General features: G+C 42.8%; 1 protein-coding gene across 5 annotated transcripts in view; it reads right to left on the reverse strand.

Moving 5' to 3' along the window:
- Positions 1-16188, reverse strand: part of SMCO2 (single-pass membrane protein with coiled-coil domains 2) — a 32684-nt gene extending 16496 nt beyond the window's left edge. Inside the window, exons 1-4 of one of the 5 annotated variants that reach the window (XM_028144084.2) lie at positions 16048-16188; positions 9883-10000; positions 4908-5041; positions 4136-4285 (exon numbers count right to left, since the gene is read on the reverse strand). In XM_028144084.2, the coding sequence (XP_027999885.2) occupies positions 4136-4285; positions 4908-5041; positions 9883-9978 (380 nt within the window). In that variant the 5' untranslated portion in view covers positions 9979-10000; positions 16048-16188. Of the gene's footprint in view, positions 1-4135; positions 4286-4907; positions 5042-6608; positions 6744-9882; positions 10001-15875 lie in introns of those variants that run through there. The other 4 variants (XM_028144083.2, XM_028144088.2, XM_028144087.2 and 1 more) reach the window with 4 other exon arrangements.
- Positions 16189-25519: the final 9331 nt, after the last annotated feature.

Genomic DNA, 25519 nt, shown 5'->3' on the forward strand with positions numbered 1-25519 from the left:
CCCACAAGAAACCAATGAAATGGCTGACATCAGTCCCTTTTTTATAGACAATAAAAGTCTAGCATTAGAAAAGGCTGATTAACTTATTCAAGAAATGCCAATGTCAGGATTCAAACGAGGGTCCTTCTAACTCCAAAGTCCATTCTCTCTATACCAGTGATTAGATAGATAACAATTTTATTTTTTCTGTTTCATCTTAAAATTTTGCACTTAAATTCATATATGCATTAAACAAATATAATTTAATATTTTTTCATGTTGAACTGGTAAGATTCTTTTAGATAGTACTGGATAAAACTCAAGGATCATTGGGGACTTGTAAACCTCCCGTTGATACCTGTTAGCATGACTTCCAGAATACACTGATGGGTCTACAATTGAAAGAACCTATAAGGGAAGTCATTCCCTTAAGAGAAGATGCAGATAACTTTGGTATAGGCTTTGAGATTTTGTGATATTAACTTATGGTTTTTTAGAAAAAGCAATACATTTTAATTTTTTATATGTTCATCATTTTCTTTTTTATTGAATTTATTGGGGTGACATCCTATATAATAAAAGTGTAATATGCTAAGTGTCCGACCGATCATTTGACTGTTCAGTCGACCACTCAACCAGTTGCTATGATGTGCACTGGTCACAAAGGGACAGACGCTCTGACCGGTAGGTTAGCTTGCTGCTGGGGTCCAGCCAATCAGGACTGGGTGAGAGGGCCAGACACTCCCTGGGGCCCTCCTGCGGTCCCTCCCCGGCCAGCTCCCATTGCCCCCATTGGGACTGTGTGAGAGGGCCCTGATCAGCCCTGATCACCAGCCAGGCTGAGAGACCCCATCTGTGCATGAATTCGTGCACTGGGCCTCTAGTTGGTTAATAAAATTATATAGGTATCAGGTGTACAATTCTATAACACATCATCTGTATATTTTATTGTGCATTCACCACCCCAAGACAAGTCTCCTTCCATCACCATTTATCCTCTTTTTGCCCTCTTCTACCTCCCCCACCATCACCATACTATTGTCTGTGTCTATGAGGTTTGGGGAATTGTTTTACAATTTTTTAATCCTTACCCAAGGAGGATTAAATACACACACACACATACACACACACACACACACACATACACACACACATATGTATACACACACATATGTGTGTGTGTGTGTGTGTGTGTGTGTATGTGCACAGGAAGGGGGTCCCCTCAGCTCGGCCTGCACTCTCTCCAATCTGGGACCCCTCAGGACCTCTGGCTCCTAACCACTCACCTGCCTGCCAGCCTGATCCCCCTAACTGCTCTCCCCTGACAGTCTGTTTGCCCTAATTGCTCTCCCCTGCTGGCCTGGTCCCCCTAACTGCTCTTCCCTGCCTGCCTGATCGCTTCTAACCTCCTCTGCCTTGGCCCCGCCAACATGGCTTTGTCGGGAAGGATGTACGGAAGGACATCCGGAAGGTTGCCTGGAAGATGTTCAGTCTAATTAGCATATTACCCTTTTATTAGTATAGATACCACCTTCTCCTAAAAATGCAGGTTGTTCCCAGGTTTTCCTATCGTGGAAGGGGAGCCTGCAGTAGCATCCTGGGTTCTGACCAGGGCTTATGCGCTTGTGCTTTATCTCAGCAGATGTGATTCCTAGAAGAAGACTCTTGGATGTACCTTGAACATTTCTATTGAATTTGTCAAATCATCCTCCAAAAATTTTGAACTACTTTAAACTCCCACCAGCAACCATGCGTGTGCCCTCCATCCCACTTGATTTCTCCCTAGAAGCTTCCCTCCCATCAGCCAAGACTGCTTGGTACTTGAGCCAACCTCATTGTTCAGCTGGGGACTTGATTTCCCGAGATAGAATTATGGAGGAAGAAAAATAGTTTTCCTCTACCTTTCTGAGTTCTTAGTGGAGGCCCTTGTAATGAAAGACAGATCACCAAGAGAAAAACAAAAGTCCACTAACATGTGTACCTTGTGTACATGTGGGAGATCCCAGGGAAAAATGAGTAACTCCCCAAGGTGGCTTAGAATGCAGATTTAAATACCTTCTTCCTAGGGAAAGGGGATGGGAGATGTAGGCCTCTTAGAGGAGAGTAAATGATTTTTAGGAAAGAAGAATGGGGGTGGGGGGGGGGGAAATAGTTTGTAACAAAGTTTGGGTGTGATGTCAACTTCTACTCTCCTGTCCTGTGACAGGAGTCAGTCTTCTCTGCCTGATGACATTCTCCTGTCAAGGGGATCTATGATATTTAAGCTCCTTTTGGGGGGTCTGATTTTAGGCAGATCAGGAGATTTCAGTGAAAGCCTTTGCATGCATTTGCTGTTTTTCAAGCATCTACAGCTCAAGATCATCAATATAACAACACAGCATATGTTGGGGTGGCATGTTCTCTGACCTTCAGAATAAACCCAACAAAAGCTTGTTTCCTCTTTTAGATGATTTGCCACAGTAGCATTATTCCCTGGAGACAGTATTCTGACCAGACCTTCCTGGGAGTGGTCATAACATACCCTGTGCTTGCAGAAAGCACTAAACAAACCCGGGGCAGTTTTCTCATCTTGTGGAAGGGAGATAAAGTTATGATAGTTTATCTCCCTTTCCACAGGTTTCTTGCAGGTTTGTGTCTTCGCTGCCCACCCCTCCCCCAGCAGCCCAGGCGCCTCCGCCTCGGGCCTTGGGGCTGCTGGGTGCCAGGCCTGTGGGTTTGTCTCTATAATCCACTCCTCCCCCCTGACACCCCAGCCCCAGGTCCACGGTGGCAGGGCTTGGGGCTGCAGGGTGCTGGCCCCCTGCAACCCCAGCATAGCCATGGCAGGGCTTGGAGCTGCTGGGTCCCGCCCCCTGCGGGTTTGTGTCTCCGATCAGGGGGCTACTGGGTGCCCACCCCCTGCGGGTTTGTGTCTCGGATCAGGGGGCTGCTGGGTGTCGGTCCCCTGCAGGTTTGTCTCTCTGATCTGGGGGGCCCCCTGCGGGTTTATGTCTCAGATCTGGCCCCCTGCAGCCCAGCACAGCCATGGCGGGGCTTAAGGGTGCCGGCCTCCCAAGGGTTTGTGTTTCCCAACCGCCTGGCCCCTTAGGGCCTCGCCATCTTGGTTGGGGTTAATTTGCATGCCTGCCCTGATTGGCTGGTGGGCGTGGCTTGGATGATGGGCGTGGCTGATGGGTGTGGCTTGTGTAGCGAAGGTATGGTCAATTTGCATATTATTGTTTTATTAAAGAGGATATAATCCTTACCCAATATGAATTTAGAGAGAGAGAGGAAGGGAGAGACAGGGAGAAAGTAAGAGAGAGATTGATGTGAGAGAGAAACGTTAATCAGTTGCCTTCACCAGCGGTCAGATCCAACCAACTGAACTTTCTGGCCAGGGAGTTTTATTTTCTTTTCCTTTTTCTTTTCCTTTCCATAATCCCTTCACCTTTTTCACTCAGTCCACCTCCCCTCTGACAGCTGTCAGTCTGTTCTCTGTATCTGTGAGTCTGTTTCTATTTTGTTCCTCAGTTTGTTTTGTTCATTAGATTCCACATATAAGTGAAATATGGTACTTGTCTTCCTTGGACTGGTTTATTTCACTTAGCATAATACTCTCCAGGTTCATGCGTGCTGTTGCAAAAAGTAAGATTTCTCTTTTACAGCTAAGGAGTATCCCATTGTGTAAATATGCCACAGCTTTTTTATCACTTGTCTATTGATGGGCACTTGGGCTGCTTCCAAATCTTGGCTATTGTAAATAATGCTGCAATTAACATAGAGGTGTACATATTCTTTTGAATTAGTGTTTTGGGTTTCTTTAGATATATTCCCAGAAGTGGAATCACTGGGTCATAAGGCAATTCAATAATTTTTTAAGGTAACTCCACACTGCTTTCCCCAGTAGCTGCACCAGTCTGCATTCCCACCAATTGTACATGAGGGTTCCCTTTTCTCCACATCCTCCCCAACTCTTGTTGATTGTTGATTTACTGATGATAGCCATTGATGATAGCCATTCTGACAGGTGTGACATTAACTTCTAACATAAGACTTTACATTTCTTATCCTAGAGACTTTCCTAAGAACTTTACCACCTTAAGCCCCGAGTTTCTAAAATTTCTGAGCTATGAAAATTTTAACCATGTTCCGACCAACCTCAGCACTTTACAATTACCTCTTCACTGTGCTTTCTGATAGGGTTACTTTTTGTATAATACTGTTAATTTTCTTCATCCAGCCCATGTGATCATCTCCGAGTTCTTTCACTTGTAGACCCATCTGTGTATTCCAGTGGTTAAGCTGGAAAAACATGTTCTCCTGACTCCTGCAAAAATATGATTATGATCAGTTTTAAGGTAGAAACAATGGGAAACATCTCCCATGGTCCAAACCCTCTTCTTTTAAAGAGTAAGTTGGTTTGCTTATTCATTTTCTGTCACCAAAATAGGGCCCAGAGGCAGGTAGGCCTCAAGAAAGAAGTTTGGGAATGTATTCGATACCCATATAACAGATCTTTTCAAGAATAGAGAAAATAAAGCCTATTTTATACTTAGTAAAAACAATAGATATATTTTTAATTTCCCTGTATAGAGTGAATGTTAAGTATTGATTTCAGGATAGTGGTGGTAGCTCAGGGGGATGGAGAGGTATACAATAGGGAATGGGTCTACAGGGGCCTAACAATATATTTTAATGATAATTATAATACTTTTCATATCTAGAAAACTTTCTGAGAGTGATATGGCTCTACCTATATCCTTAGATATATCTTTATTCTGCATTCTTGCTGAATGTGTAGGTAGTTACTTGTGTACATGAGTACTTCATGGTTTAACTCATGTATGGATTTTAAATCTCCAAAGCTTTCCCTAAGTTCTCTGCTAAATTTATTTTTTCCCTCCACAAAACATGATTACAGGTTTCCTTTTGCTTATGTCAAAGCTTACAGTTTAGGGATGTTCTCTGAAAACTGCAAAGATGTGGACAGTTGAGGGTCCTCACGTTGAGCATCATGTGTTTCTTGCTCATCCTGTTTACTCTGCAGGTCCTGGTCATGCTCAGCTTCCAACTCCAACATATCCTGATAGTGATCATGAAAGAAGCAAAGCAGAACAGAAGGGCTATCACAACGGGTCCCTCTAGCCTACCCATGCCCCCTCTCTGGGGGCAAGCACATAGCTCTCCCTGAGGCCAGAGCCTTCTAATGCATCTGTAAGATAAGCAGACATGCTCTCCTGCTCTGTTGGCAGAAGAAGGCTGGGGCAGGGACATGGAGAACCTCGGTGTTCACAGACACAGCTCTTTTCAGTGCTGCTGAGTAATAGAATTCCATTTTTCCTCAGATTCTAGCCCTCCACTCAAATAAGATGACTGGTCTCTTCAAAAAAAAGTCAGCGCCAAGGAAAAGAAAAAGGGCTGGGACTGTTCTATATTAAGAGAGTCTAAAAAGATATAACCAAATGCATTGCATAGATCTTGTTTGGATACTGGTTTTTTAAAAAAAAATACAGCCACAAAAAACATTTGGATGTTAGAGAATGAGAATATTTAGAGAATTGAGACTATTAGATTACTGTATAGAATTATTGCTAATTTTTCTAATGTGATAATGACATTTTGCTTGTATAGAAGAAAGTGTTTTTAGAGATGCTATCTATCTGAAATAAACAGAGATGAAGTGTCATGCTTTGACCTAGTTTTAAATGGCTCAGAATATTTCATCTATTTACATATATAAAGATAAAGCAAATGTGACAAATGGCAACAATTTTAAAATATAAGCATGAGAATCTGAGTAATCAATATATATTTTTTTAAGTTTTTAAAAAATATTGATTGGTTGGTTAATTATAGAGAGAGAGAGAGACAGGGAGGAAAAGAGGGAGAAAGAGAAAACCATCGATTTGTATTCCCACTTACTTATGTACTCATCGGTTGCCTCTTGTATGTGCCCTGACCAGATATCGAACCCACAATCTGGTGTATGGGGACCACACTCTAAACAACTGAGCTGCCTCGCCAGGGCTAAGTTGATTTTTTTTGTTTGTTTTTGTTCATAATAAAGAGTTTAGAGGGGAAAACCTACTCTATCAGTGTGACCTACAAAATTTATTTCTTTGTTTCTTTATTCTTTGCCTTGTTCTAGAAAAACATCTAAGGCATTTTCTGGTCTTTCAAGTCTGTGCACGCACACAACTGACAATGATTTCTCTCTGAACACTTCTTATCTTTAGTGACTACATTGTAAAATGTTTCTCCTTCCCTTTGAAAACGATTGGTCTGAAATTCTTGTGCTTCAGCAAAACTATTTTTAGACTGAAAGGAGAAAAGGTTGGAGGGGAGATCAATCTCTTATTGAAATCTTTGTATAAATTACTGGCCAAGTCAGTAGAATAACTAACATTCACATAACTCCTTACAAATTTCTTTCGTGTGTGTTATTTAATTCTCATGACAGACTTTAGGTGGATAAAGGAAGGTATTGAAATGTGACTTGCCCAAGGTCATACGGTGTAGTGGGTTAAGCAGTCACCTCAAAAAGTTATGCCTATGTCCTGATATTAAGACCCTGTCATGTGACCTTATTTGGTAAAAGAGTCTTTGCAAATGTAAGTTAAGGATCTGGGGATGAGATCCTTTTTAATTACCTGGGAGGGCTCTAAATTCAATGATGAGTGTCCTAATGAGAGACGGAAGAGAAAACACAAACACAGCGGAGACGACCACGTGCAAACAGGCATCCACAAGCCAAGGAGGGCCTGGAGCCACCCACCTCTGGGAAGGCCAGGGAAGAGTTCTCCTCTGGAGCCTTCCGAGGGGGCGTGGCTCTGTGATCTCTTGTTTTCAGAATTCTGGCCTCCGGAACTCGGAGAGAATACTTTTTTAATACATGGCTTATTGTGGTCATTTGTTACAGCAAACATGGGAAAACAATACATATGACTAGTAAGTGTATGGACCAGAACTTGAATTCGTTTTTCTGATTCCAAGACCATGGCTCTTTTCATCATATCCAGGCCTTGAGTTCAGATTAAGAAATATCTAGTCCATATCACTGTCACTTTCACAACCCACTGGCACCACATCAGTGATACGACGATCATTATCACATTTATAGATGAAGAAACCATGGCTAGATTTCCCAAGTATTATATGACTCAACTATATTTAACTACCTCTTCATGGAAAAAAGGCATCTACAATTTCAATTTCTTCCTATCAAATCTTCTTTTTTTTTAAATCCTCACCTGAGGATAAATTTTTATTGATTTAGAGAGAGAAAGAGAGAGGGAGAGAAACATCAATTGGGTTGCCTCCTGGGATTGAACCCACAACCTACGTATTTGCCCTGACCGGGAATCAAACCTGCCACCTTTCGGTATGTGGGAGGATGCTCCAACCAAATGAGCCACCCGGCCAGGCCCACTAATTCATTTGATTAGATAGTCAAAAGCAGTGGACACACTGAGATATAGAGAAAGATTGGGAATTGGAGGATCTTAATTCTAAGCCTTGTTTTACTGCTGTGGATGCTGAACCATCAGTCAGTGCCTTACTTCAGTCCTCATCAGTTCTTGACTCCTAGCGGTGTCCTGTCTTCCAGTCTGCATCCTGCATTATCTCCACATCTTTGTGTCCTGCCTGCCTGCTTGCCCATCAGACCTTTCCTTTCACCCTTTCTCTCTCAGAACACAATTTCTTTCTGGCCTCCTGTCTTTGCATGAGCAGTCCCATCTTTCTGAAATGTTTTCCCCTTCAAAACTTGGTTGTCAAGTTTTATCCTTCAAAACTTGGTTGTCATATTCCCGGCCATCTCCCTGTATGGCCCCTGTCATGACTTTGTAGCACATCCGAGACTCCTAGCATGGATCTGTCACAAATGGCTGTTCTTTCTTTGTTTGAGCCCTTCCTAGTATGAGTGCTCACTGAGGGGAAAGGAGGTTGTATCTATGTCTCTCCACACTTCACAGCGCCCAGCACATAATGGATGCTCAATAAGCAGTTTTAGAATAAACAGACTCCAGAAGTAGGCAAATACATTTTGCTTGTGAGAGATGCAGACAAAAGCAGGAAATAGGAAAATCTGTTCACTCACCTGGCATCCAAAATCAACACTGTGTAGAACAGTGAAAGGGATCAGGAATGTGAAACCAGAGCAAAATAGTATTCATTTCTAAATATTGGGGTGGGGGGAGGGGGGTGTACTTTGATGGTTAGATAGGGCAGCTTTGGCAGTTTGCCTAAAGTCGATTTTATTAATTAAACCCATTGTGTGTGTGTGGTGTTTTGTGTTTGTTTTTTTTTTACTTCTATTAACTCTGTTCATTTTCTGAACCTGTCCTTTAAATCTTATGATCTTCCCTTATAAAAACAAAAAGAATGTCAGTTTATGCCAAGTATAGAGCTTCCGGTTTGCTTTCAGAGAATAAGAGAAAAATGTTTCTTTCTCAAGTAGTCATAGATTTGTCCTATTATCAGCAGAGAGGCTAATTTATTAGTACAAAGTGTTAATTATGTAACTGCATGTGATTTATGTATGCAGTTGTAGATTTTTCCATGTAAGTAAATTAATAGGAAGAATACAGTCATAACAATTCAAAAATGTTTTGTTAAACCTTGTTCCCTGACTTGAAATTCGTAAGGAATAATCTGAGAGTGTGGACTATTCGATAAACTCGTACACAGGGAATAATGTTATTCTCTAATTAGACTTATTCTGTCCTGGGTCAACAAGTGATGGTGTCACAGTTTACTGACTAACAGCATTCAGGAGGGCATGTGAAGGCAGGAGAGATGTGGTGGCAAAGCGGGTCTAATGGAAGCAGCCTTTTCCTGGAATCCAGGCACAAGACGCCCGCAAAGAATCAGATGAAACTATTGGTAAAGTAATCAATTCATGTTTTCCAAATTCATAGTCCCCCTCCCCCACACACACCTCAATTTCCCTATTTTCTTTTTCCATCCACAGCCTTTCTAAAAAGTCCATCCTAAGATTCTCCCTCTAATTCAGTTCCTATTATTCTTTTTTTTCCATAAAAGGGCTCTGTCTATCTCTCCTGCCACTTTTTGTTGCCTCATTACTGTCTGCTCTCCACACCTCTAACTCCATGCCTTCATGCCTTCCATTACTTTGGGCTGTTTTGTTTGTTTGTTTGTTTGTTTGTTTGTTTGTTTGTTTAACTACAGCAGAGTCCTTAAAGGTAAAGTCCAGCTTGGGATATTCTGTGGGGATCTTTCCTTCTATGGATTTACAGAGGTAGCCATCCGCAAATGCAAAATGATTCCAAAGAGAACTACACAGATGAGCTTCCTTTGGGGGCTGCATAAACTGGGGAGTCAGCAATCCCCACTCCATCCTTCCCTAACGCTCCTACCGGTTGAAACTACCTTCCTCTATAGCCAATATGCCTGGGGAATCTATGAAAAAATTGTTCAACAATAATAAAGGGGGTCTCGGCCTTTGCTTTGATCTAAATGGTAGTGAAAGCATAACCTCTTTCCAGGACAAGCTCAGGTTTTGTCTTAATTCCCCCCCCCCCCAATTCCTTGTCAGCTGGGTGACTGAATTTCAAAGACTGAGTAGGGTTTAGACTGAATTAAGAGTAACTAGATATTTCTGATGCCTTCTGTTGGAAAACAATCTGTGAGCAAGGAGCAATTTTACATGTGGTAATTTGCACGAAGGTGAAAAATGTCACAAATCCCAGGGACAAGAGTAACATGTGCTGCACAGTTTTCTGCAGACGGCTAGCAAGTCTCTGGAGTGCTAACATCAGCCCTCAGAGGAGACAAAGCCTCCCTCCTGGTTGCAAGCTTTGTCTTGCACGTATGTACCAGGAGGAAACCCTCAGAAATTTCCTTTCCACTTGGAGATAAGAAGTCCCTCTCTTCCCTACCGTGACATTGAAGTCTGTCCCTTACCCATTTTTTAGTGGCTGCCTCTTGAAGGGAGTCAGCTGGAGGATTTTCAGGGCAAGTGTTGTCCTCATCATCTGATCTGTCCAGGATGTGATCCATTTTGGTAAATTTCCTTAGCAAACTGCAAGGCACACAATCAACACAGATGCTGTGATTATGCCTGCAGTCCACAGTTTAGGCTTGCCCTAAATATTTTTAGAGGGACAACACTGGGCTCTTTCCAGGCCCCAAGGAACACCTGCTGTCCTTGGACTGATTTCATTCTGCCTGAATGATGTCTAGCTCGGTGGATTGCACACGATGGGAAGAGGGAGGATGGGTAACTATTTGTTGACTGACTCAATACATGATTTAACAGTGAGGGTCCAAATTCCCAAGCCATCGTAGCTGTGTAGCTCTGTCTGTGCTCACATGCAAACATGTGTGTAAAATAAACAAATCTACACTAATAAAAGAGAAAGATGCAAATTGACCATACCTCCACGACGCCCACAAGCCAATCAGGAGTGAGTATGCAAATTAACCAACAAAAAATAACATGTTAATTTGCATATGCAGGCACAGAGCGAATACTGAAGGCTCTGCCAGAGTGAAGACTGAAGACTGAAAACAGAAGTCTCCACTGCGGCCGGAGCCAAGCCTGAAGGCTGAAGGCTGGAGGCTTGGCTCCACTGCGGCCCGGGTCCCGGGTGCCAGAGGAAAACCAGTGCCAGCAGGCCTCTAGTAATAAATAAATGTCCACTTTAAAAACGAGAGTCTAAAAGTGTCTTATGGTTCAAAAGACCATACAGAAAGGAGTAGGTCTACGATATCATCTTGATCTCTAGCCCCCAGATGTCCTCCTCACAACATCTATTAGTTTCTTCTTTATTCTTCCACAGAGAATCTGTGCATAAATAAGCAGCTATGTTGATATGACAATACACATGCCTTTTAAAATGTAAGTGAGGTGATATGATACACACTATTTCTTATTAATAGCCTATCTTGGAGTCCATTTTATATTAGTATACTCAAAGCTGCCTCATTTTAAAAATGGATCGAACCCCAACTCAGGGGTATGTGCCTTGACCAGAATTGACCCTGCAGCCTTTTGGTGTACAGGACAACGCTCCAACCCACTGAACCACTCAACCAGGGCAACTGTTTGTTTTTATTAGTATACATTTTTGTCATGTATTAACCTTTTGCACTTGGATGTCGAGTGTGACTCGACACGGTTAGCATTATAATAAAGGAATTGAGAAAAAAGCAAGCGAGTGGAAAGGGTTATGAAATGCATTTGTGTACTTACATGAATATTTGTGCTTCCTCTACTCTGTAAAGCATTTTAAATAGTTTGTATCTTGCCCAGCCAGCGTGGCTCAGTGGTTGAGCATCGACCTATGAACCAGGTGGTCATGGTTCGATTCCCAGTCAGGGCACATGCCTGGGTTGCGGGTTTGATCCCCAGTGTAGGGCCTACAGGAGGCAGCCAATCAATGATTCTCTCTCATCATGGATATTTCTATCTCTCCCACTTCCTTCCTCTCTGAAGTCAATAACAATATATTTTTAAAAATAGTTTATATATTTAACAAGTGAAGATAATGAAAGCACAAAACAAATTATTTTTGTAAATTGAGACTAGAGTCCTAATGACTTTTCAACTGATACTGGTCTCCTTTAATGTCTCACAGGTCCTATCACAATAAATATTCATAAGGTCAAAATTAGAATTGCAAAGAAGAATGTCAACCCCAACCCTGAACTTGGAAATCTCATCATTTGCATTCTATTGACCCAATCAAGTCCCCAGACAGGACCCCAGAAACTGCTCTTGAGAGCTCAGTCCTGACCTACTTCTTCATTGAAACTTCACCTGCATCAACATTTTTTAAATTTTTTAAAATATATTTTATTGATTTTTTACAGAGAGGAAGAGAGAGGAATAGATAGAAACATCAATGAGAGAGAAACATCGATCAGCTGCCTCCTGCACACCCCCCACTGGGGATGTGCCTGCAACCAAGGTACATGCTCTTGACCAGAATCAAACCTGGGATCTTTCAGTCCGCAGGCCGACGCTCTATCCACTGAGCCAAACCGGTTAGGGCTGCATCAATATTTTAGAGAAAGCCAATGTTTTTCTCAGTCAACTGTTGTTCCTTCCCAATTCTCTTCATCTGCAGAGATGTCTTGTCATGTAGCTACATGAGAGCCATTTCTTCAGCCTTGCAGGGCCAATGATGACAACAAGAGGGGTTTTCATGGCAGAATTGCAGCTCTATTTCCTCTGCTGATAGCAGGCTTGTTTCTGCTGATAGCAGGGAGTTTGGCCTTAACCCCACTCTTTCCAAAACTGGCCATCAATTGGAAGGGACCCCGGAGTAAGCTTTTAAGCTTTCTCTGCTCAGCTATATCTGGGAAGCTATAGCTGTCCCTAAGGACTTCTCTGATTAACTCAAGGGTTGTCTGAGCCTGTAAATGTATATTTTGAATCCTTGAATGGAAATATTAGTGAGCAATACAAAATAGCCAGGCCTGGGAGGTGGGAACCTTTATTTGTATGACCTCTTTCTGATTATATATAGAGTATCCCCCCAAAAAAATGTATACAAACACTTGGAATAATTATAAAGACAGTGTTTATTAAAATAAACATTTCATTTTTAAAATTGAGCTATCAGCTATTAAAGTGATACTTTTTTGGGGGACGCCCAGTACATGCACATTATAAAAAATAGAAAATGGCAAAAGAAAATAAAAATCACTGGTACTCCAGGGATAAGCAGAGATACCCCAGAGGTGTACAAACAAAAGCACTGTTAATATTCTGGTATATATATTTCCATCTTTAAACGTGATGGGTTTTTTAATTCTTTTACTATTATTGGCCATTAGATTTTTTCTATTTTTTTACTATTATAAATAATACAATGAATATCTTTATTTAGTAATTTCCAGCGCATCTCTATAATTTACTTAGGATACTTCCCTGGAAGTGGAAATACTGGGAATACAATATATACATTTTTAAAGACTTAGAAAAATATTCCCAAATTACTTTTCTGAAAATTCGACCAGTGTACACCATCTGCAGCTGGTGGTCTGAGAACAGGAACCTTCACTCCAGCCTGACAGGCAAGGTAGCTGGAGAGCAGAGAGGGAATCTTAGGGTACGTAAGGAGCGAGAAAAACAAAGGTGAAAGGAAATGGGAGAGAAGTTAGAGTGGCATGAGACGAGATCTAAGACGCTCATAAGAAGAGCTATAAGAAAGAAGATGAAACGTAACTCCCAGTAATTGACAGAAATCAGGAGGATTGTACCCAGCACTAAACAGGAAGCAAACTTCTCTGTGTACTCCAATGAGTGACAACAGTAACATGGCCTAGAATTGGAGGGTAGCCTGGCACCTAGGACCCTGAGGGACAGAGGAGACTGTGGAGTGATGGGGCGGGAAGTGATATCATGCAGGAATTTCCCTGGAAAGGTGATGTATAGCTGGGATTCGGAACAGGAGGAGGAAGGAAAGCAGCACGGGAACCCAAGGGATGTTGGAACCATGTGGGTGACCAAGGGCTGGTCTTTCACTCTGTGGCAAAATGGAGCTTTGTCCTTGATCCATGTGGGGATCCCCAGTGGCTGCAATTCAAAGGGGTCCCCCATGAGGGAGAAGCAGTGGGAAAAGGTTCCATCCTCCTTAACTTGGAGTTTGACAAAGAAGAATAAACCTTTGGTCTCATTCAGGAAGGCCACTGAGACCCACCCAGTTTCATCCCAGCTCCTATCTGGACAGCTGCATCTGTTTCCTGAAGGTGTTAAGCATTACGAAGGCACTTCCAAGCTCTGAAAGATGAATGACCACTGAGATCTTTCCTGTTCAAAAATTAGGATAATGTACCAATAATAACATTTCCCGGTTTTTGGTAACTCTCTGACATCCTAGTCGCATTTATTGGGCAATTTAAAAGAAGATATGGCTCTCTCAATCCAGCTACCTACACAAATTCTGCCTCCATACATTTTCTCACGTTTCAAGTACCACTTAGAATCCTAATGATGACTTGTGTTTGTGCATCTCCTGAGATTACAAAGTGCTTTTCACATGTGTTCTTGTTCAGTTCCCACCACAACACGGTGAAGAAGTTATGTGTGCAGTAACTGAGGCTCTGGTGGGTGATGTGATTTGCTAAGAGTCATATAGCTGGTGAACGAGCAAAGTCAGGACTCAGAAATTCCATGTCCTTACAGCTACTTGCAAGAGATTTCTCCCCGACCCTCAGTGATGACTTAGATCAGGCTCTGCAGTGAAACTTCCTGTGATGGTGGAAATGTTTTCTGTATTGTTCAATACAGCAGGCACTAGCCACGTGTGTCTACTGAGCATTTGAGATGTGGTTAATGCCACTGAGGAACTGAATTTTTAATTTAAATCTAAATAGCCACCCTATTGGACAGGTCAGAATTTTCTAGACCAGGAATCAGCAAACTGTAGCCCACAGGCCAAATCCATCCTGCCACCTGTTCCTGTAAATAACATTTTACTGGAACATAGCCACGCCCATTCCTTTACGTATTGCCAATGGCTGCGTTTGTGACAGGGCTGAATCGTTGCAAAAGACCTACACGTGGCGTGCAAAGCCTAAAATATTGAATATCTCGCCCTTTGCAGAAACAGTTGACCAACTCCTATTCTAAACCATCGCCTTCTACTGTGGTGCTGGGTGTTTGTTACAATGAGTATTCTGAAATTAGTGAATAAGAGTTTGAATTTTTGAGAGTCAGGCTGAGTCCCCATCACAACACTTAGCACCTAAGCATAACCTTAATGCTCCAAGTCTTAACTTCCATCATCTGTAAAATGTGGCTAACATTGTATTACTAATGTTATTAAAGTTGTGAAGAGTAAACCAAACAATTCTTGCTGTGCTTAACACAGTGTCAGATGTTAAAAATAAAATGTTAGCCGAAACCGGTTTGGCTCAGTGGATAGAGCATCGGCCTGCGGACTGAAGGGTCCCAGGTTTGATTCTGGTCAAGGGCATGTACCTTGGTTGCGGGCACATCCCCTATGGGGGTTGTGCAGGAGGCGGCTGATCGATGTTTCTCTCTCATCGATGTTTCTAGCTCTCTATCCCTCTCCCTTTCCTCTCTGTAAAAAAATCAATAAAATATATATTTAAAAATAATAATAAATAAATAAAATAAAACCAGTAGAAAGTGGAGCTATCACTAAGATTTATTTAGCTTATGTAATATAATAATTATAATAATACATGTACAGCTCTTTCAGTTTATAAAGCATTTTCACTCAGTTGTTTCATTTAACCCTCACATCTACCCTGTGGTCAAGCAACCCAGACAGATCTTATTACCTCCATTTGGTTTAGATGAGGAAACCAAGACTCAGTGAGGATCCACGATTTGCCTAAAATTTTATTGCTCAAAAATGGTAGGGTCAGGATTTAAACCTCCCAATTCTGGCTGCAAGTTTTACAATCATCCTATCATACGTAACATTTAATGCCCAATATGTTTTAATGGATTGGTTCACAGCCTTCTTACCTCAAACACGAGCCGTCTTTTTGAAGTTAACTTCGGACTGGTCTGCAGACCAGCAGCACCTGGGAACTGGCTAAACCTGCAGAATCGCAGGCTCCACCCTCGACTCACTGAGTCAGCCTCTGCGTTTTCACAAGATCCCAGGTGATTCGTATACAAATTAAAGTGTAGGCTATTGCACCCCAGACCTTAGAAACTGGAAACCCTCTTCTCCCTACACCCCATTTATTCATTCCTATATGTTTACACCACTGACCTCTAGGATTATTTAGTAAAACTGGAATGAATCCCTCTGCCTTGCCCCCACTTCAACAAAACCTTTACAAATTTGGAAAAACATTAATCAAAAAGAACAGATCAACTACTTTAAAAGACAGCTGAAGAAATCTCTAACTTATATTTTGTGGGCATCTTCTCCAGGCCAGACCATCCATATCACCCCATTCCATACCTTCTAGCTAGACAATTTGGAAATCTCAGACGTTTTAAAGCATGTTTCCACTAATCAAGGCTTTGATGTCACCGGAGGCTCCTGGCAAGGTTATAACGAGTTGGTACAGCTGTGAAATATAATGTAAACCTGGTAATATCCTTGCTCTTCCCAGTTTGGTAATCACAAATACCTCTGGATTCAGTGGTGCAGACTAGCAAAAGTCAAGTTTCTCTGGAAAGTTCTGGTGATGCCAAATCCTTCTTTTCCCAGCACCAGAGGCAGAGAGGAGCCCATTGATGAGTGGTACACACCTAGGCAGGTAGGTTTGCAGTTGGACTTGCCCTCTCTGGCATTCCACTTGGAATGGGGCACATGCAACCCTTCAACCCCCGCTCCCAGGGTTCCAGGGAGACCGTGCTCTCCTGCTTTTCCTTTAACTTGCGTCTCCAGCCTGTCTCCAAGCTTCCTTGCCAATTCTTTGAAAACTAATTCCTTCTCCCACCCAAGCCCTCTGTCCATCCATCTATAAGCCTCTGACATGATGCTCTGGATGCTCTTCCAACCTCAGCTGCTTCTGCCATGCCTGCCTCTTTCGCCTCCTTGCCTGAACAAAGCATCGGAGACCTTCCGCAATGGAGGACAGGTCTTCTCCCACTGCTTCTCCACCAGGGCTGCCCCTACGTTATGCTCTGTTACCTACTCAGCTTTGAAGTCCACACTTCCCCTTAACCACCCTTCACAGCCTACTCTCACTTCTCTCAGGACTTCAGTGCCAAGGTCACATTGCCTTCTGTACCTCAGCTTCTCCCATCACTCTCGGGGAACTCAGCACCCATGGGAGGGGCCTAACAGTCTGACCTTATAGGCCCTAAGCCCCCCAAACCCTTCGGCTTTCCTCTGCACCTACCAAAATTATTCGGCCGCACAGAAATGAAATACAGAACCGTTTTTATAAGCATAAACATTAACATTAGATCAGTGTTGGAAACCTGGCTTTGCCATTTATTGGCTATTTGGTTTGGGGCAGAGTTTAAATTCTTTGTCTGAAAAAATGGGTTTGAAAATACCTACCTCATTGGTTTGTCAAGGAGATAAAGGCAATAGTGTGAGGAAGGAGTTGAGGTCAGGCTTCCACTAGAATGCAGGCTCCATGGGGACAGGGATGTTTGTGTGTTTTGCTGACTGCTGTATCCCCAGCACTAGAAGAATGGCTGGCACATAGTAGGTGCTCAAAACAATTTTTGGCAAAGGAATTGAATGAATGCCTATATGGTAACCACGACTTTTACGGCAACATTTTAGGTCTTGCCATCACGCTGAGTATTTCCTCAGCTAAATGCTGAAGCTCAGATGTCCCACTTTTGTTCTTGTGAGCGTTACTACCTTCCCTGCCAAGTTAGAAATCCAGACTCCCTCACCTTGTGACCTCTCACAGTGCCTGCTGGACCTCTCCTCGGCCTTGGGTTCATGCCTCATACCATGACTATGATCCTACTTTTGGCTGTTCCAGGTAACCTCATGTTTCTTTAAGAAAAATCTCAAGATTCTCATATGAGTGGTTCCACCACAACTCCCACCACAACAGCCAACATTTACTGGGTGCTCGCTAATGTGCCAGGCACTCCCCTAAGTGTTTTACGTATATTTCCTAATTTAATTCCTACCACCTTTTAGAAAGGAAGGGATCTGGGATTCAAACCCAAACCTGGTTAGTCTGACTCCAGGGACTGTGCCCTTAAGCACCACCATATGGACTACTCTTCGCATTGGGTTCTCACTCTTACTCAGCGTGACGTTATGCATCTCTTGTTGACTCCCAAACATGTGGGCCACAACAGCTGTTCTCTGTCCTGCTCAGTGCCTTTCCCACTCTGCCCCACTCCCAGACACTGCCAGCTCCCTCCGAGAGCCTGACCGGGCTCCCCACATGACCAAACTGATCGGGCCATCTGATGGGAGTCTTCCCACTGCCGAACGGCTCCATTCAGAATACCCCCGTGTTTCCCTCACCCTCTCCCACTCCCTTTCTAGGTCAGAGAAAGTACTTTTCCACTCACCTTCCTCAGGCTCCCATGATTCAGACCTTTGTTCATTCTTTAGGATTGTATTCCACTAATTATCAATTCTCTTGCCATTTCAAAACTTCTTTTGAGTGCCTCTTTTGGCAGTCCACTAGGAGCTCACAATTTCTCTGGGGAGCAAGACATAAAAGTATATTTCTTCATCTTCAAGCTCTGCCTTTACGTGGTCGCTTGGCCCCTGTGTGCAAACATGCTTCTGTTTCCCCTCCTGTAGGAAAAAAAGATCCTTCACTTTGAGTATTTGAGCGACCATCTTGTCTCTCTCATTTCATTTAACAAAAATTTCAGAGAATGTAGATGTCAATTCTATTGCTCATTACATATTCTTATCTTAAATGCTTTCCGTATGGCTTCTTGACTGCAAGGATTTTTTGGGGGGACGGGGGGGGGGAGATTATGCTTGTATTTTAAGAGCCTTGAATAATCTAATTTCTTCGGTGGGGTGGAAATAACACACTGTTTCTCACACTTCTTTGACCCCAGAGCTATTTCTGTGCTCACAGCACTGTTTCAGGGGCCACATTTTAGGAAACCCTGTTTTAAGATTGTAGCTAATGTAAATAAAGTTCCAGGCACACAGGATGCTCATGTAAACAGCGGCAACCCTGGCACTGCTTCTGGATTTTACGACCCTGAGAGCTTTCCTGTCATCCAGTGTCATAATCTCTAGGTGCTCAGAAAAAGCCTTCTACACAGGCCTGTGGCTGAATCTACCCCCAGCATCTAACCTACCCCAGCGGGACGTTCTGTTTGTTAGACCAACACCAGCCCAGTGAGTGTTAGACCAACACAGGCCTGTGGCTGAATCTACCCCCAGCATCTGACCTACCCCAGCGGGACGTTCTGGCTGTGGTCCCAGCTTGTCCTGCCTGCCTGTCTCCAGCCCAACACCAGCCCAGTGAGTCCTGAGATGTGGCCCTTGGTATCAAGAAAGATGTTGGATCCCTGTGGGCCAATGAAGAGACCAGAGGTCTCAGAAATTAAAGCAGGGAAGGAGTAAGTACAGGTTCACTTATATTCTCAAAGGAATTGGAAGCTTTAATGAGCGAGCACCTTTCCTTGAAAGGGTTTGTAAGATTTTTTAAAAATACATTTTCATTGATTTCAGAGAGGAAGGGAGAGGGAGAGAGAAATAGAAACATCAATGATGAGAGAGAATCATTGATCGGCTGCCTCCTGCATGCCCTCCACTGGGAATGGAGCCCACAACCCAGGCATAAGCCCTGACTGGGAATCAAACCGTGACCTCCTAGTTCATAGGTCGATGCACAACCACTGAGCAACACCGGCAGCGCAAATCTGTAATATTTTAATTTAACCTCTAACGTTGTTGTGAAGCGGGGAGTTATGTCAGCTGACCTGCTTTGATTGTGCCTCTTTTTAAACCTTGCCAGGGAAGAGAGAATCTCTGCAAGTGTCTCTGAGCTTCCCTTTACTCACCGGCAACATGGGGAGCATCCACCCCGCAGGCCTGCTGTGAACAGGCATTGGGGTGACTGTGTACACAGCACCTGGTACAGTCCCTGGAAGAAGAAGTGACAACCTCGAGGAATAGACTATGTAAACCTCGTGGTAAAGCCTTGACCACCAGGATAAGGACACCGTTCCTCATTCTCCACCTGGGAAGCCCCTGGTTTTTAGCCCTTTTAAAATAAAGGTCAAGTCACTATTTTAAAGATGGTGATTTGAAAGAAAGAAAAAGAAAGAGAGAGAGGATGTAAGAGGGAGAGGGAGTACAAGGAAAGGGAAAAAATCATGTCGTGTGCTATTATATTAAGGAAACATCTTGGAAGCCAAAACTCTTCCATTAGACCCTAAACAAGAGTCATGACAGGTTTGGAACTATAGAAATTGATTGAAAGCACATACAGTGAGAAAGAATAGGGATGGTAGTGCCTACAGATTCACAGATACTAGGAATAAAACATCAAGGTGAAGTCCCCTTATGTGGTGGTAACAGCATCCTCGTCCTTATTATCAAATATTCATCAGCTGCTTATAGAATCTAGGGCACTGCGCTAGATAAGGCAGAGGATAAAAGGATGTCCAAGACAGGCTCCCTTCAGTTTAGAAAAGAGAAATAGCACAACAGCCAGTATATATTGAATGACAAATGCTGAGTGGGATATACAGTGAGCACAATAGGATGGCAGAGCAAAGGGACCATTGAAAGGATGCCTACCGGGGGGTAGAGCAGCTTTTTAAAGAGTTTCCCGTAGTAAGTGTGACTCAAATCTAATCTCGTTTGGATAAATGAAAAATCGGAAAGTTTTCCAGGGAATGGGAACTATCTTAAATACCAGTGTAAGGAGTTTGAACTGGAATTTGATGAGGAGATAGTTTTTCTGACTAATTTCATTGTACTTTATTCAATTTTCATTTAAATGATGTTTTACAATGAAACAAAAGAAAAGACAATGGTGAAAGACATTTATATGAATAGTTATTTATAGCCCTATGTATATTTTTCTTTATATAGATAACTAGAGGCCTGATGCATGAAATTCGTGCACTCGGGGTGGGGTCCCTCAGCCCAGCCTGTGCCCTCTCGCAGTCTGGGAGCCCTCGAGGGATGTCTGACTGACGGCTTAGGCCCACTCCCACAGGCCTAAGCCGTCAGTCGGACATCCTTAGGGCTGCCACAGAGGCAGGAGAGGCTCCCGCCACTGCCGCTGCGCTCGCCAGCAGTGAGTATGGCTCAGGGCTTCTGGCTGAGCAGCGCTCCCCCTGTGGGAGCACACTGACCACCAAGGGGCAGCTCCTGCATTGAGCATCTGCTCCCTAGTGGTCAGTGCACGTCATAGTGACTGGTCGTTCCACCATTTGGTTGATTTGCATATTAGCCTTTTATTATATAGGATTTGCAGGCTATTCACTCAAAGGTTAAAAGTGGCTGTTTCAGCCCCAGCTGGTTTGGCTCAGTGGATAGAGCGTCAGCCTGTGGACTGAAGGGTTCCGGGTTCGATTCCAGTCAAGGGCACATGCCCAGGTTGCGGGCTTGACCCCCAGTAGGGGGCGTGCAGGAGGCAGTTGATCAATGATTCTCTCATCATTGATGTTTCTAACACTCTCTCTCCCTCTCCCTCTCTGAAATCAATAAAAATATATTTAAAAAAAAAAAAGTGGCTGTTTCAGAGTGGTGGGAATGCTCATGAGTTTTCTGTACAGTACAGGTTTCAGAAAGGGGGAAAGAAAGGAAGACAGGTGGGAAAGCCTGCTGGCAACGGGAAGTCAGCGAGGATTCCTGTGTGAGAGCATGCCATGACCCACGACATGCTATAAGAATGTAATGTCAGGCAAGGTTTTCGAAAGGAATGCAAGGTTCCTAAGCAACCTGTTAGAAAAGGAAGCTGTGGTTTCTGGGCTGCTGGCGTGGGTTTTCCAAGACAAGCCCTGTGAGATCCACTTCATTTCCTTTGCATGACAGATGCAATTAGTCTTCTCTGCACACAAAATCTAATCTCAAACATTTAACAGTTCAGTGGACATAGAATGAGAAAAATGGAATCATTGGAAGCCCAAGTAAGTAAGCCATAAGAAGAAAAAAAATTTTTTTTTCACAAAGGAGGTAGAACACAGATTTTCTCATGTTCTTCCTCTACCTGAAACATCGGCCATCCTGCTTCCTAGGGGAGATGACAAAATATTACATTTCATTTTTTAACCAAAAGTTCTGGTTGAAGCATTTTATTTATTGTCATATGCAGATTTTTCACTTACTGTGTACAAGTGCTACAGACGTACCTGGCATTGACATGCTTTTGATTGCAAAGAGTTGAGCCCCTAAATTGCCTGAAATCCTCAGTCACTGAAAGCCATGATTTTTGGGACCTGGATGCCGGGGGCTGCTCAGAATGCTGCTCAGGAGGCTGACTCCCCAGGCCCCCTGGTTGGCTAGGGAGAGCTTCTGATACTTTGAAAGCTCACAAAAGACTCGTGGAACTCAGGGTGTCTAGTCTATAATCTACATCATGACTGGCTACATCACGTGGGAGGCCCGGTGCTGGGTGAAAAGGTGGGACCTCTTATTCAAAAACCGTTAAGAATTACAAGGCTCAGACAGCAGAGCACTAAATCAAGTGTGGGCCTTGTGTGACTTCGAAGATCTCGGGCCCTTGAAGTTGCTTTATAATTAGATCAGTACTGTTTTAGGTTGTATTATATTGGAATTTCACTTAAAAGTTTGGGCCAGGGGAGGAATTATTCTCCTGGGTGGGGGAGGGGGAGAAACAAAAGACAAAAGGAAAACAACTGACTTCACACCTTGTATTGGAAAGAATATCATTAAAAATCACCATAAGAACAGTTTATCATTATAAGAATTCAAGCACTATAACAATATACAGACTGAAAATAAGAAAACCTTTTACTTGCCTTATAATCCCACTTCTCTCCCCAGAGGTATCCATATTTTGATGTGTGTTCTTCTCAGACATATATATATTTACATATTTTACTTTACATATTCAAATACTTTTTTGTATACCACTACTGTGCTCATTCTGCACATCCTGTTCTATCACTTGCTTTTCCTTCTCAGTGTGTCTTAGACCTTTCCATGTCAGTCTTATACTTCTTCATTCTTTCTAATCATTGTGTACTATTTCATGATATGGATGATCATAATTTCCTCTATTCCTGAATATTTCATTTGTTTTTTATATTTTTTGGGGGGGTTGTTATTCTTATTATAAACAACACTCCGGTGAATGATCATGTATATGTCTCTTTTTATAAGAGTATTTTTGTAGCCCAGCTTATGTGGCTCAGCGAATTGAGCATCGTCCCATGGACTAAGAGGACCTGGGTTCGATTCCTGGTCAGGGCACATGCCCAGGTTGCTGGCTCAATCCCCAGTAGGGAATGTGAGAAAGCAGTCGATCTCATGTTTCTATCGCCCTCTCCCTTCCTCTCTATCTAAGAAACAAAAAAGAGTATTTTTGTAAATACAAAAGTGTTTTTCTTAGATACACACCTATAAGTAGATTTGCTGGGTTGGGAGGAACTGAAATGAAAAAAACAACAACACACAAACAAAACAACAACAACAAAAACATACCCCACAGCAAATACATATTTTAATGATAAAGTTTAAAAGTAATAGTTTATGGTTTTAAAAAATAAGCTTGGTAAAAATATAAATTGTGGTTACTTTTGAAAAACAATTTGTAATTACATACTAAAAGCACTGTGAATGAATCATATCTTTTGATTCAGCAAAGGTGCTTCTAGGAATAATCACAGATCTTTGCAAAACTATTAATATGTTCATAGCTGTTCTATTTGTAATATTGATACTTATCCCAATATTCAGAAAATTTGCATCAATAGGACCATGTGAGTTCTTAAAATAATGAAAATCTTTCGTGTCATTGATAAACAGATGCTGCTTGTAGCCCTTCCTTTGTGTACCCCTACATTGCCTGTCTCCTGGATCCTCCCCTAGAGTTCCCTACCATTCAAACACTAAACTAAGGTTCATGCCAGGCACAGTGTGGGGTATCCAGAACCCAGTTCCAGTCTGATTGGCTGGTCGTTCTGATTGGTTGGTCCATGCCTGCTGGCTGTTAAATGCTTTCTATGTATTTTGAATGCAATTCCAGGGGGAAAATGTGAAAGTTAAACAATAGGAATTGGTTAAAAGAATTATGACCTGAAGACCATGCAGCTATTAGAAATGGTGGTGGAGGTCTGGGGGAGGGTGTTGATAAGGGCAGAGGCTCTGCATGTGGGGAGTCAGAGAGTATACGGTAAATCTCTGCACCTTCTGCTCAGTTTTGCTCTAAACCTAAAAACTGCTCTAAAAAGTAGCCTACTTTTTAAAATGATGCTCTGAAGATATGTGATATCATGCCAAAATGTTTAGAATATATTGCCAAGTGGGAGAAAAAAGGCAGCATTCCAAACAGTATATCTAATATAAGCCCATGGAAAACCCGATCTACTGATATTGATTCCTACAGAAAGGCTATTAAAAACAATAACAATGTCAATGATTGTATCTGGTTGATGAGGTTACAGTTATTTCTGTCATTTGCTTTGTTGCTCATCTGCATTTTCCAACTTTTTTTTTGCAATGAGCCTGACAACTTTCATATTTAGAAGAAGAAAAAAAGATCATTTAAAAATAAGCGAAAACTAAAATTGCTTAGCCAGGAAAAGGCAATCTTTCTTCTTGATTTATGCAACATTTGCCATACTTGCTTGACTACGGCTCCCTGGGGAATGAGCCAAAGAGTAAGCCAAGAAGGCTGACAGAAGCTCAGCGAAAACATCTGTAGGGAGGGAGGCTGGGGGTGCAAGGGAGGAGAGGCCAGGAAACCAGCCAACATCCAGTCTCCTCTCACTTTGTCTACCTCCTTTTGTTCAGACAGTTCATTCTGGTGAGGCCGCAGGCATTTTTGAAATTCTGCAACGTGGGGAGCTGCCACGGGCAGCCTCGCTGTTCTTTCATGTCTGAGCACATGTGGCTGTGTTTCAGAGAATACATGCAAGGGAATGTTTCATTTCTTAGCTGGGCTTTCATCCAAGGTATAGATTTACAGAACTGTGTACACAGCCACTAAAATAACACTCATGTGCCCCAGCATGGGATGGGGCAGCAGCTTTTATCTCAGCAGGCTCTGGGTAGAGTCCTCTTTTTATAATGATAACCGTTTAAACAATAGGCGGCAGACCCAAACCACGCTGGAGAAGTTGTCATGGTCCCGTCCAGCCAGCTCCTGGAGGAGGCACTTCCAAGGCCAGGGATCTCCTACGATAGCTTGGATGCTCAACCCAGAACCTCCCCTGGTTGAAAACTTGGGGCCAATGGACAGATATGTCTCTCCTTGGACACTGAGCCGGGAGCTTGAAATACTCCTGGGAAGCCCAGAAGGAGTGGGCTGGGGCACTCATGCTCTGAGACTGTGGGCATCAAACAGAACTCCAGCACCATGGACTTCACAGGACATATGTTACAACCACAGGCCTGGGAAGAAAGTTCCAGTTTCCAGAACAGGTGGTCCCTCATATGATGTCATGTCAGAAATGTGCCTTCCTTACCCTCATTTCCCCTAATATCCACCTTACTACTCAATAGAATAACAATTTTTCTATTAAAGTTGTATCCTACATCATTAAGGAACAGATTTTACAAAATTATAAATATCTCTGGAACAGGTATAGATTGTATCAGCTATGATCTCTTGCTCTGTTTTTTAATATACATTTTTATTGATTTTAGAGAGGAAGAGAGAGATAGAAACATTGTTGATGAGAGAGAATCATTGATTGGCTGCCTCCTGCACACCACACACTGGGGATTGAGCCCACAACCCAGGCATATGCCCTGATCAGGAATTGAATCGTGACCTCCTGGTTCATAGGTCAACACTCAACCACTGAGCACACCAGCCAGGCTCAGCTATGATCTCTTAAATGTGATTGAATTGACTGCATCTCATTCATGCTAGCTCACGTATGTTCCCTGCAGAGAGTGGTAGATGTGAAGTGACTTTAAAAGGGGGTGGGTGGGAAGGGTCCATTAAGGACCTTGCCTCAGGAAAGCAGGCCCAGAAGAGTTCTAGAAAAGAAGGCCAA

Source organism: Eptesicus fuscus, chromosome 7 (assembly GCF_027574615.1).
Source record: "Eptesicus fuscus isolate TK198812 chromosome 7, DD_ASM_mEF_20220401, whole genome shotgun sequence".
Taxonomy (NCBI): Eukaryota; Metazoa; Chordata; class Mammalia; order Chiroptera; family Vespertilionidae; genus Eptesicus; species Eptesicus fuscus.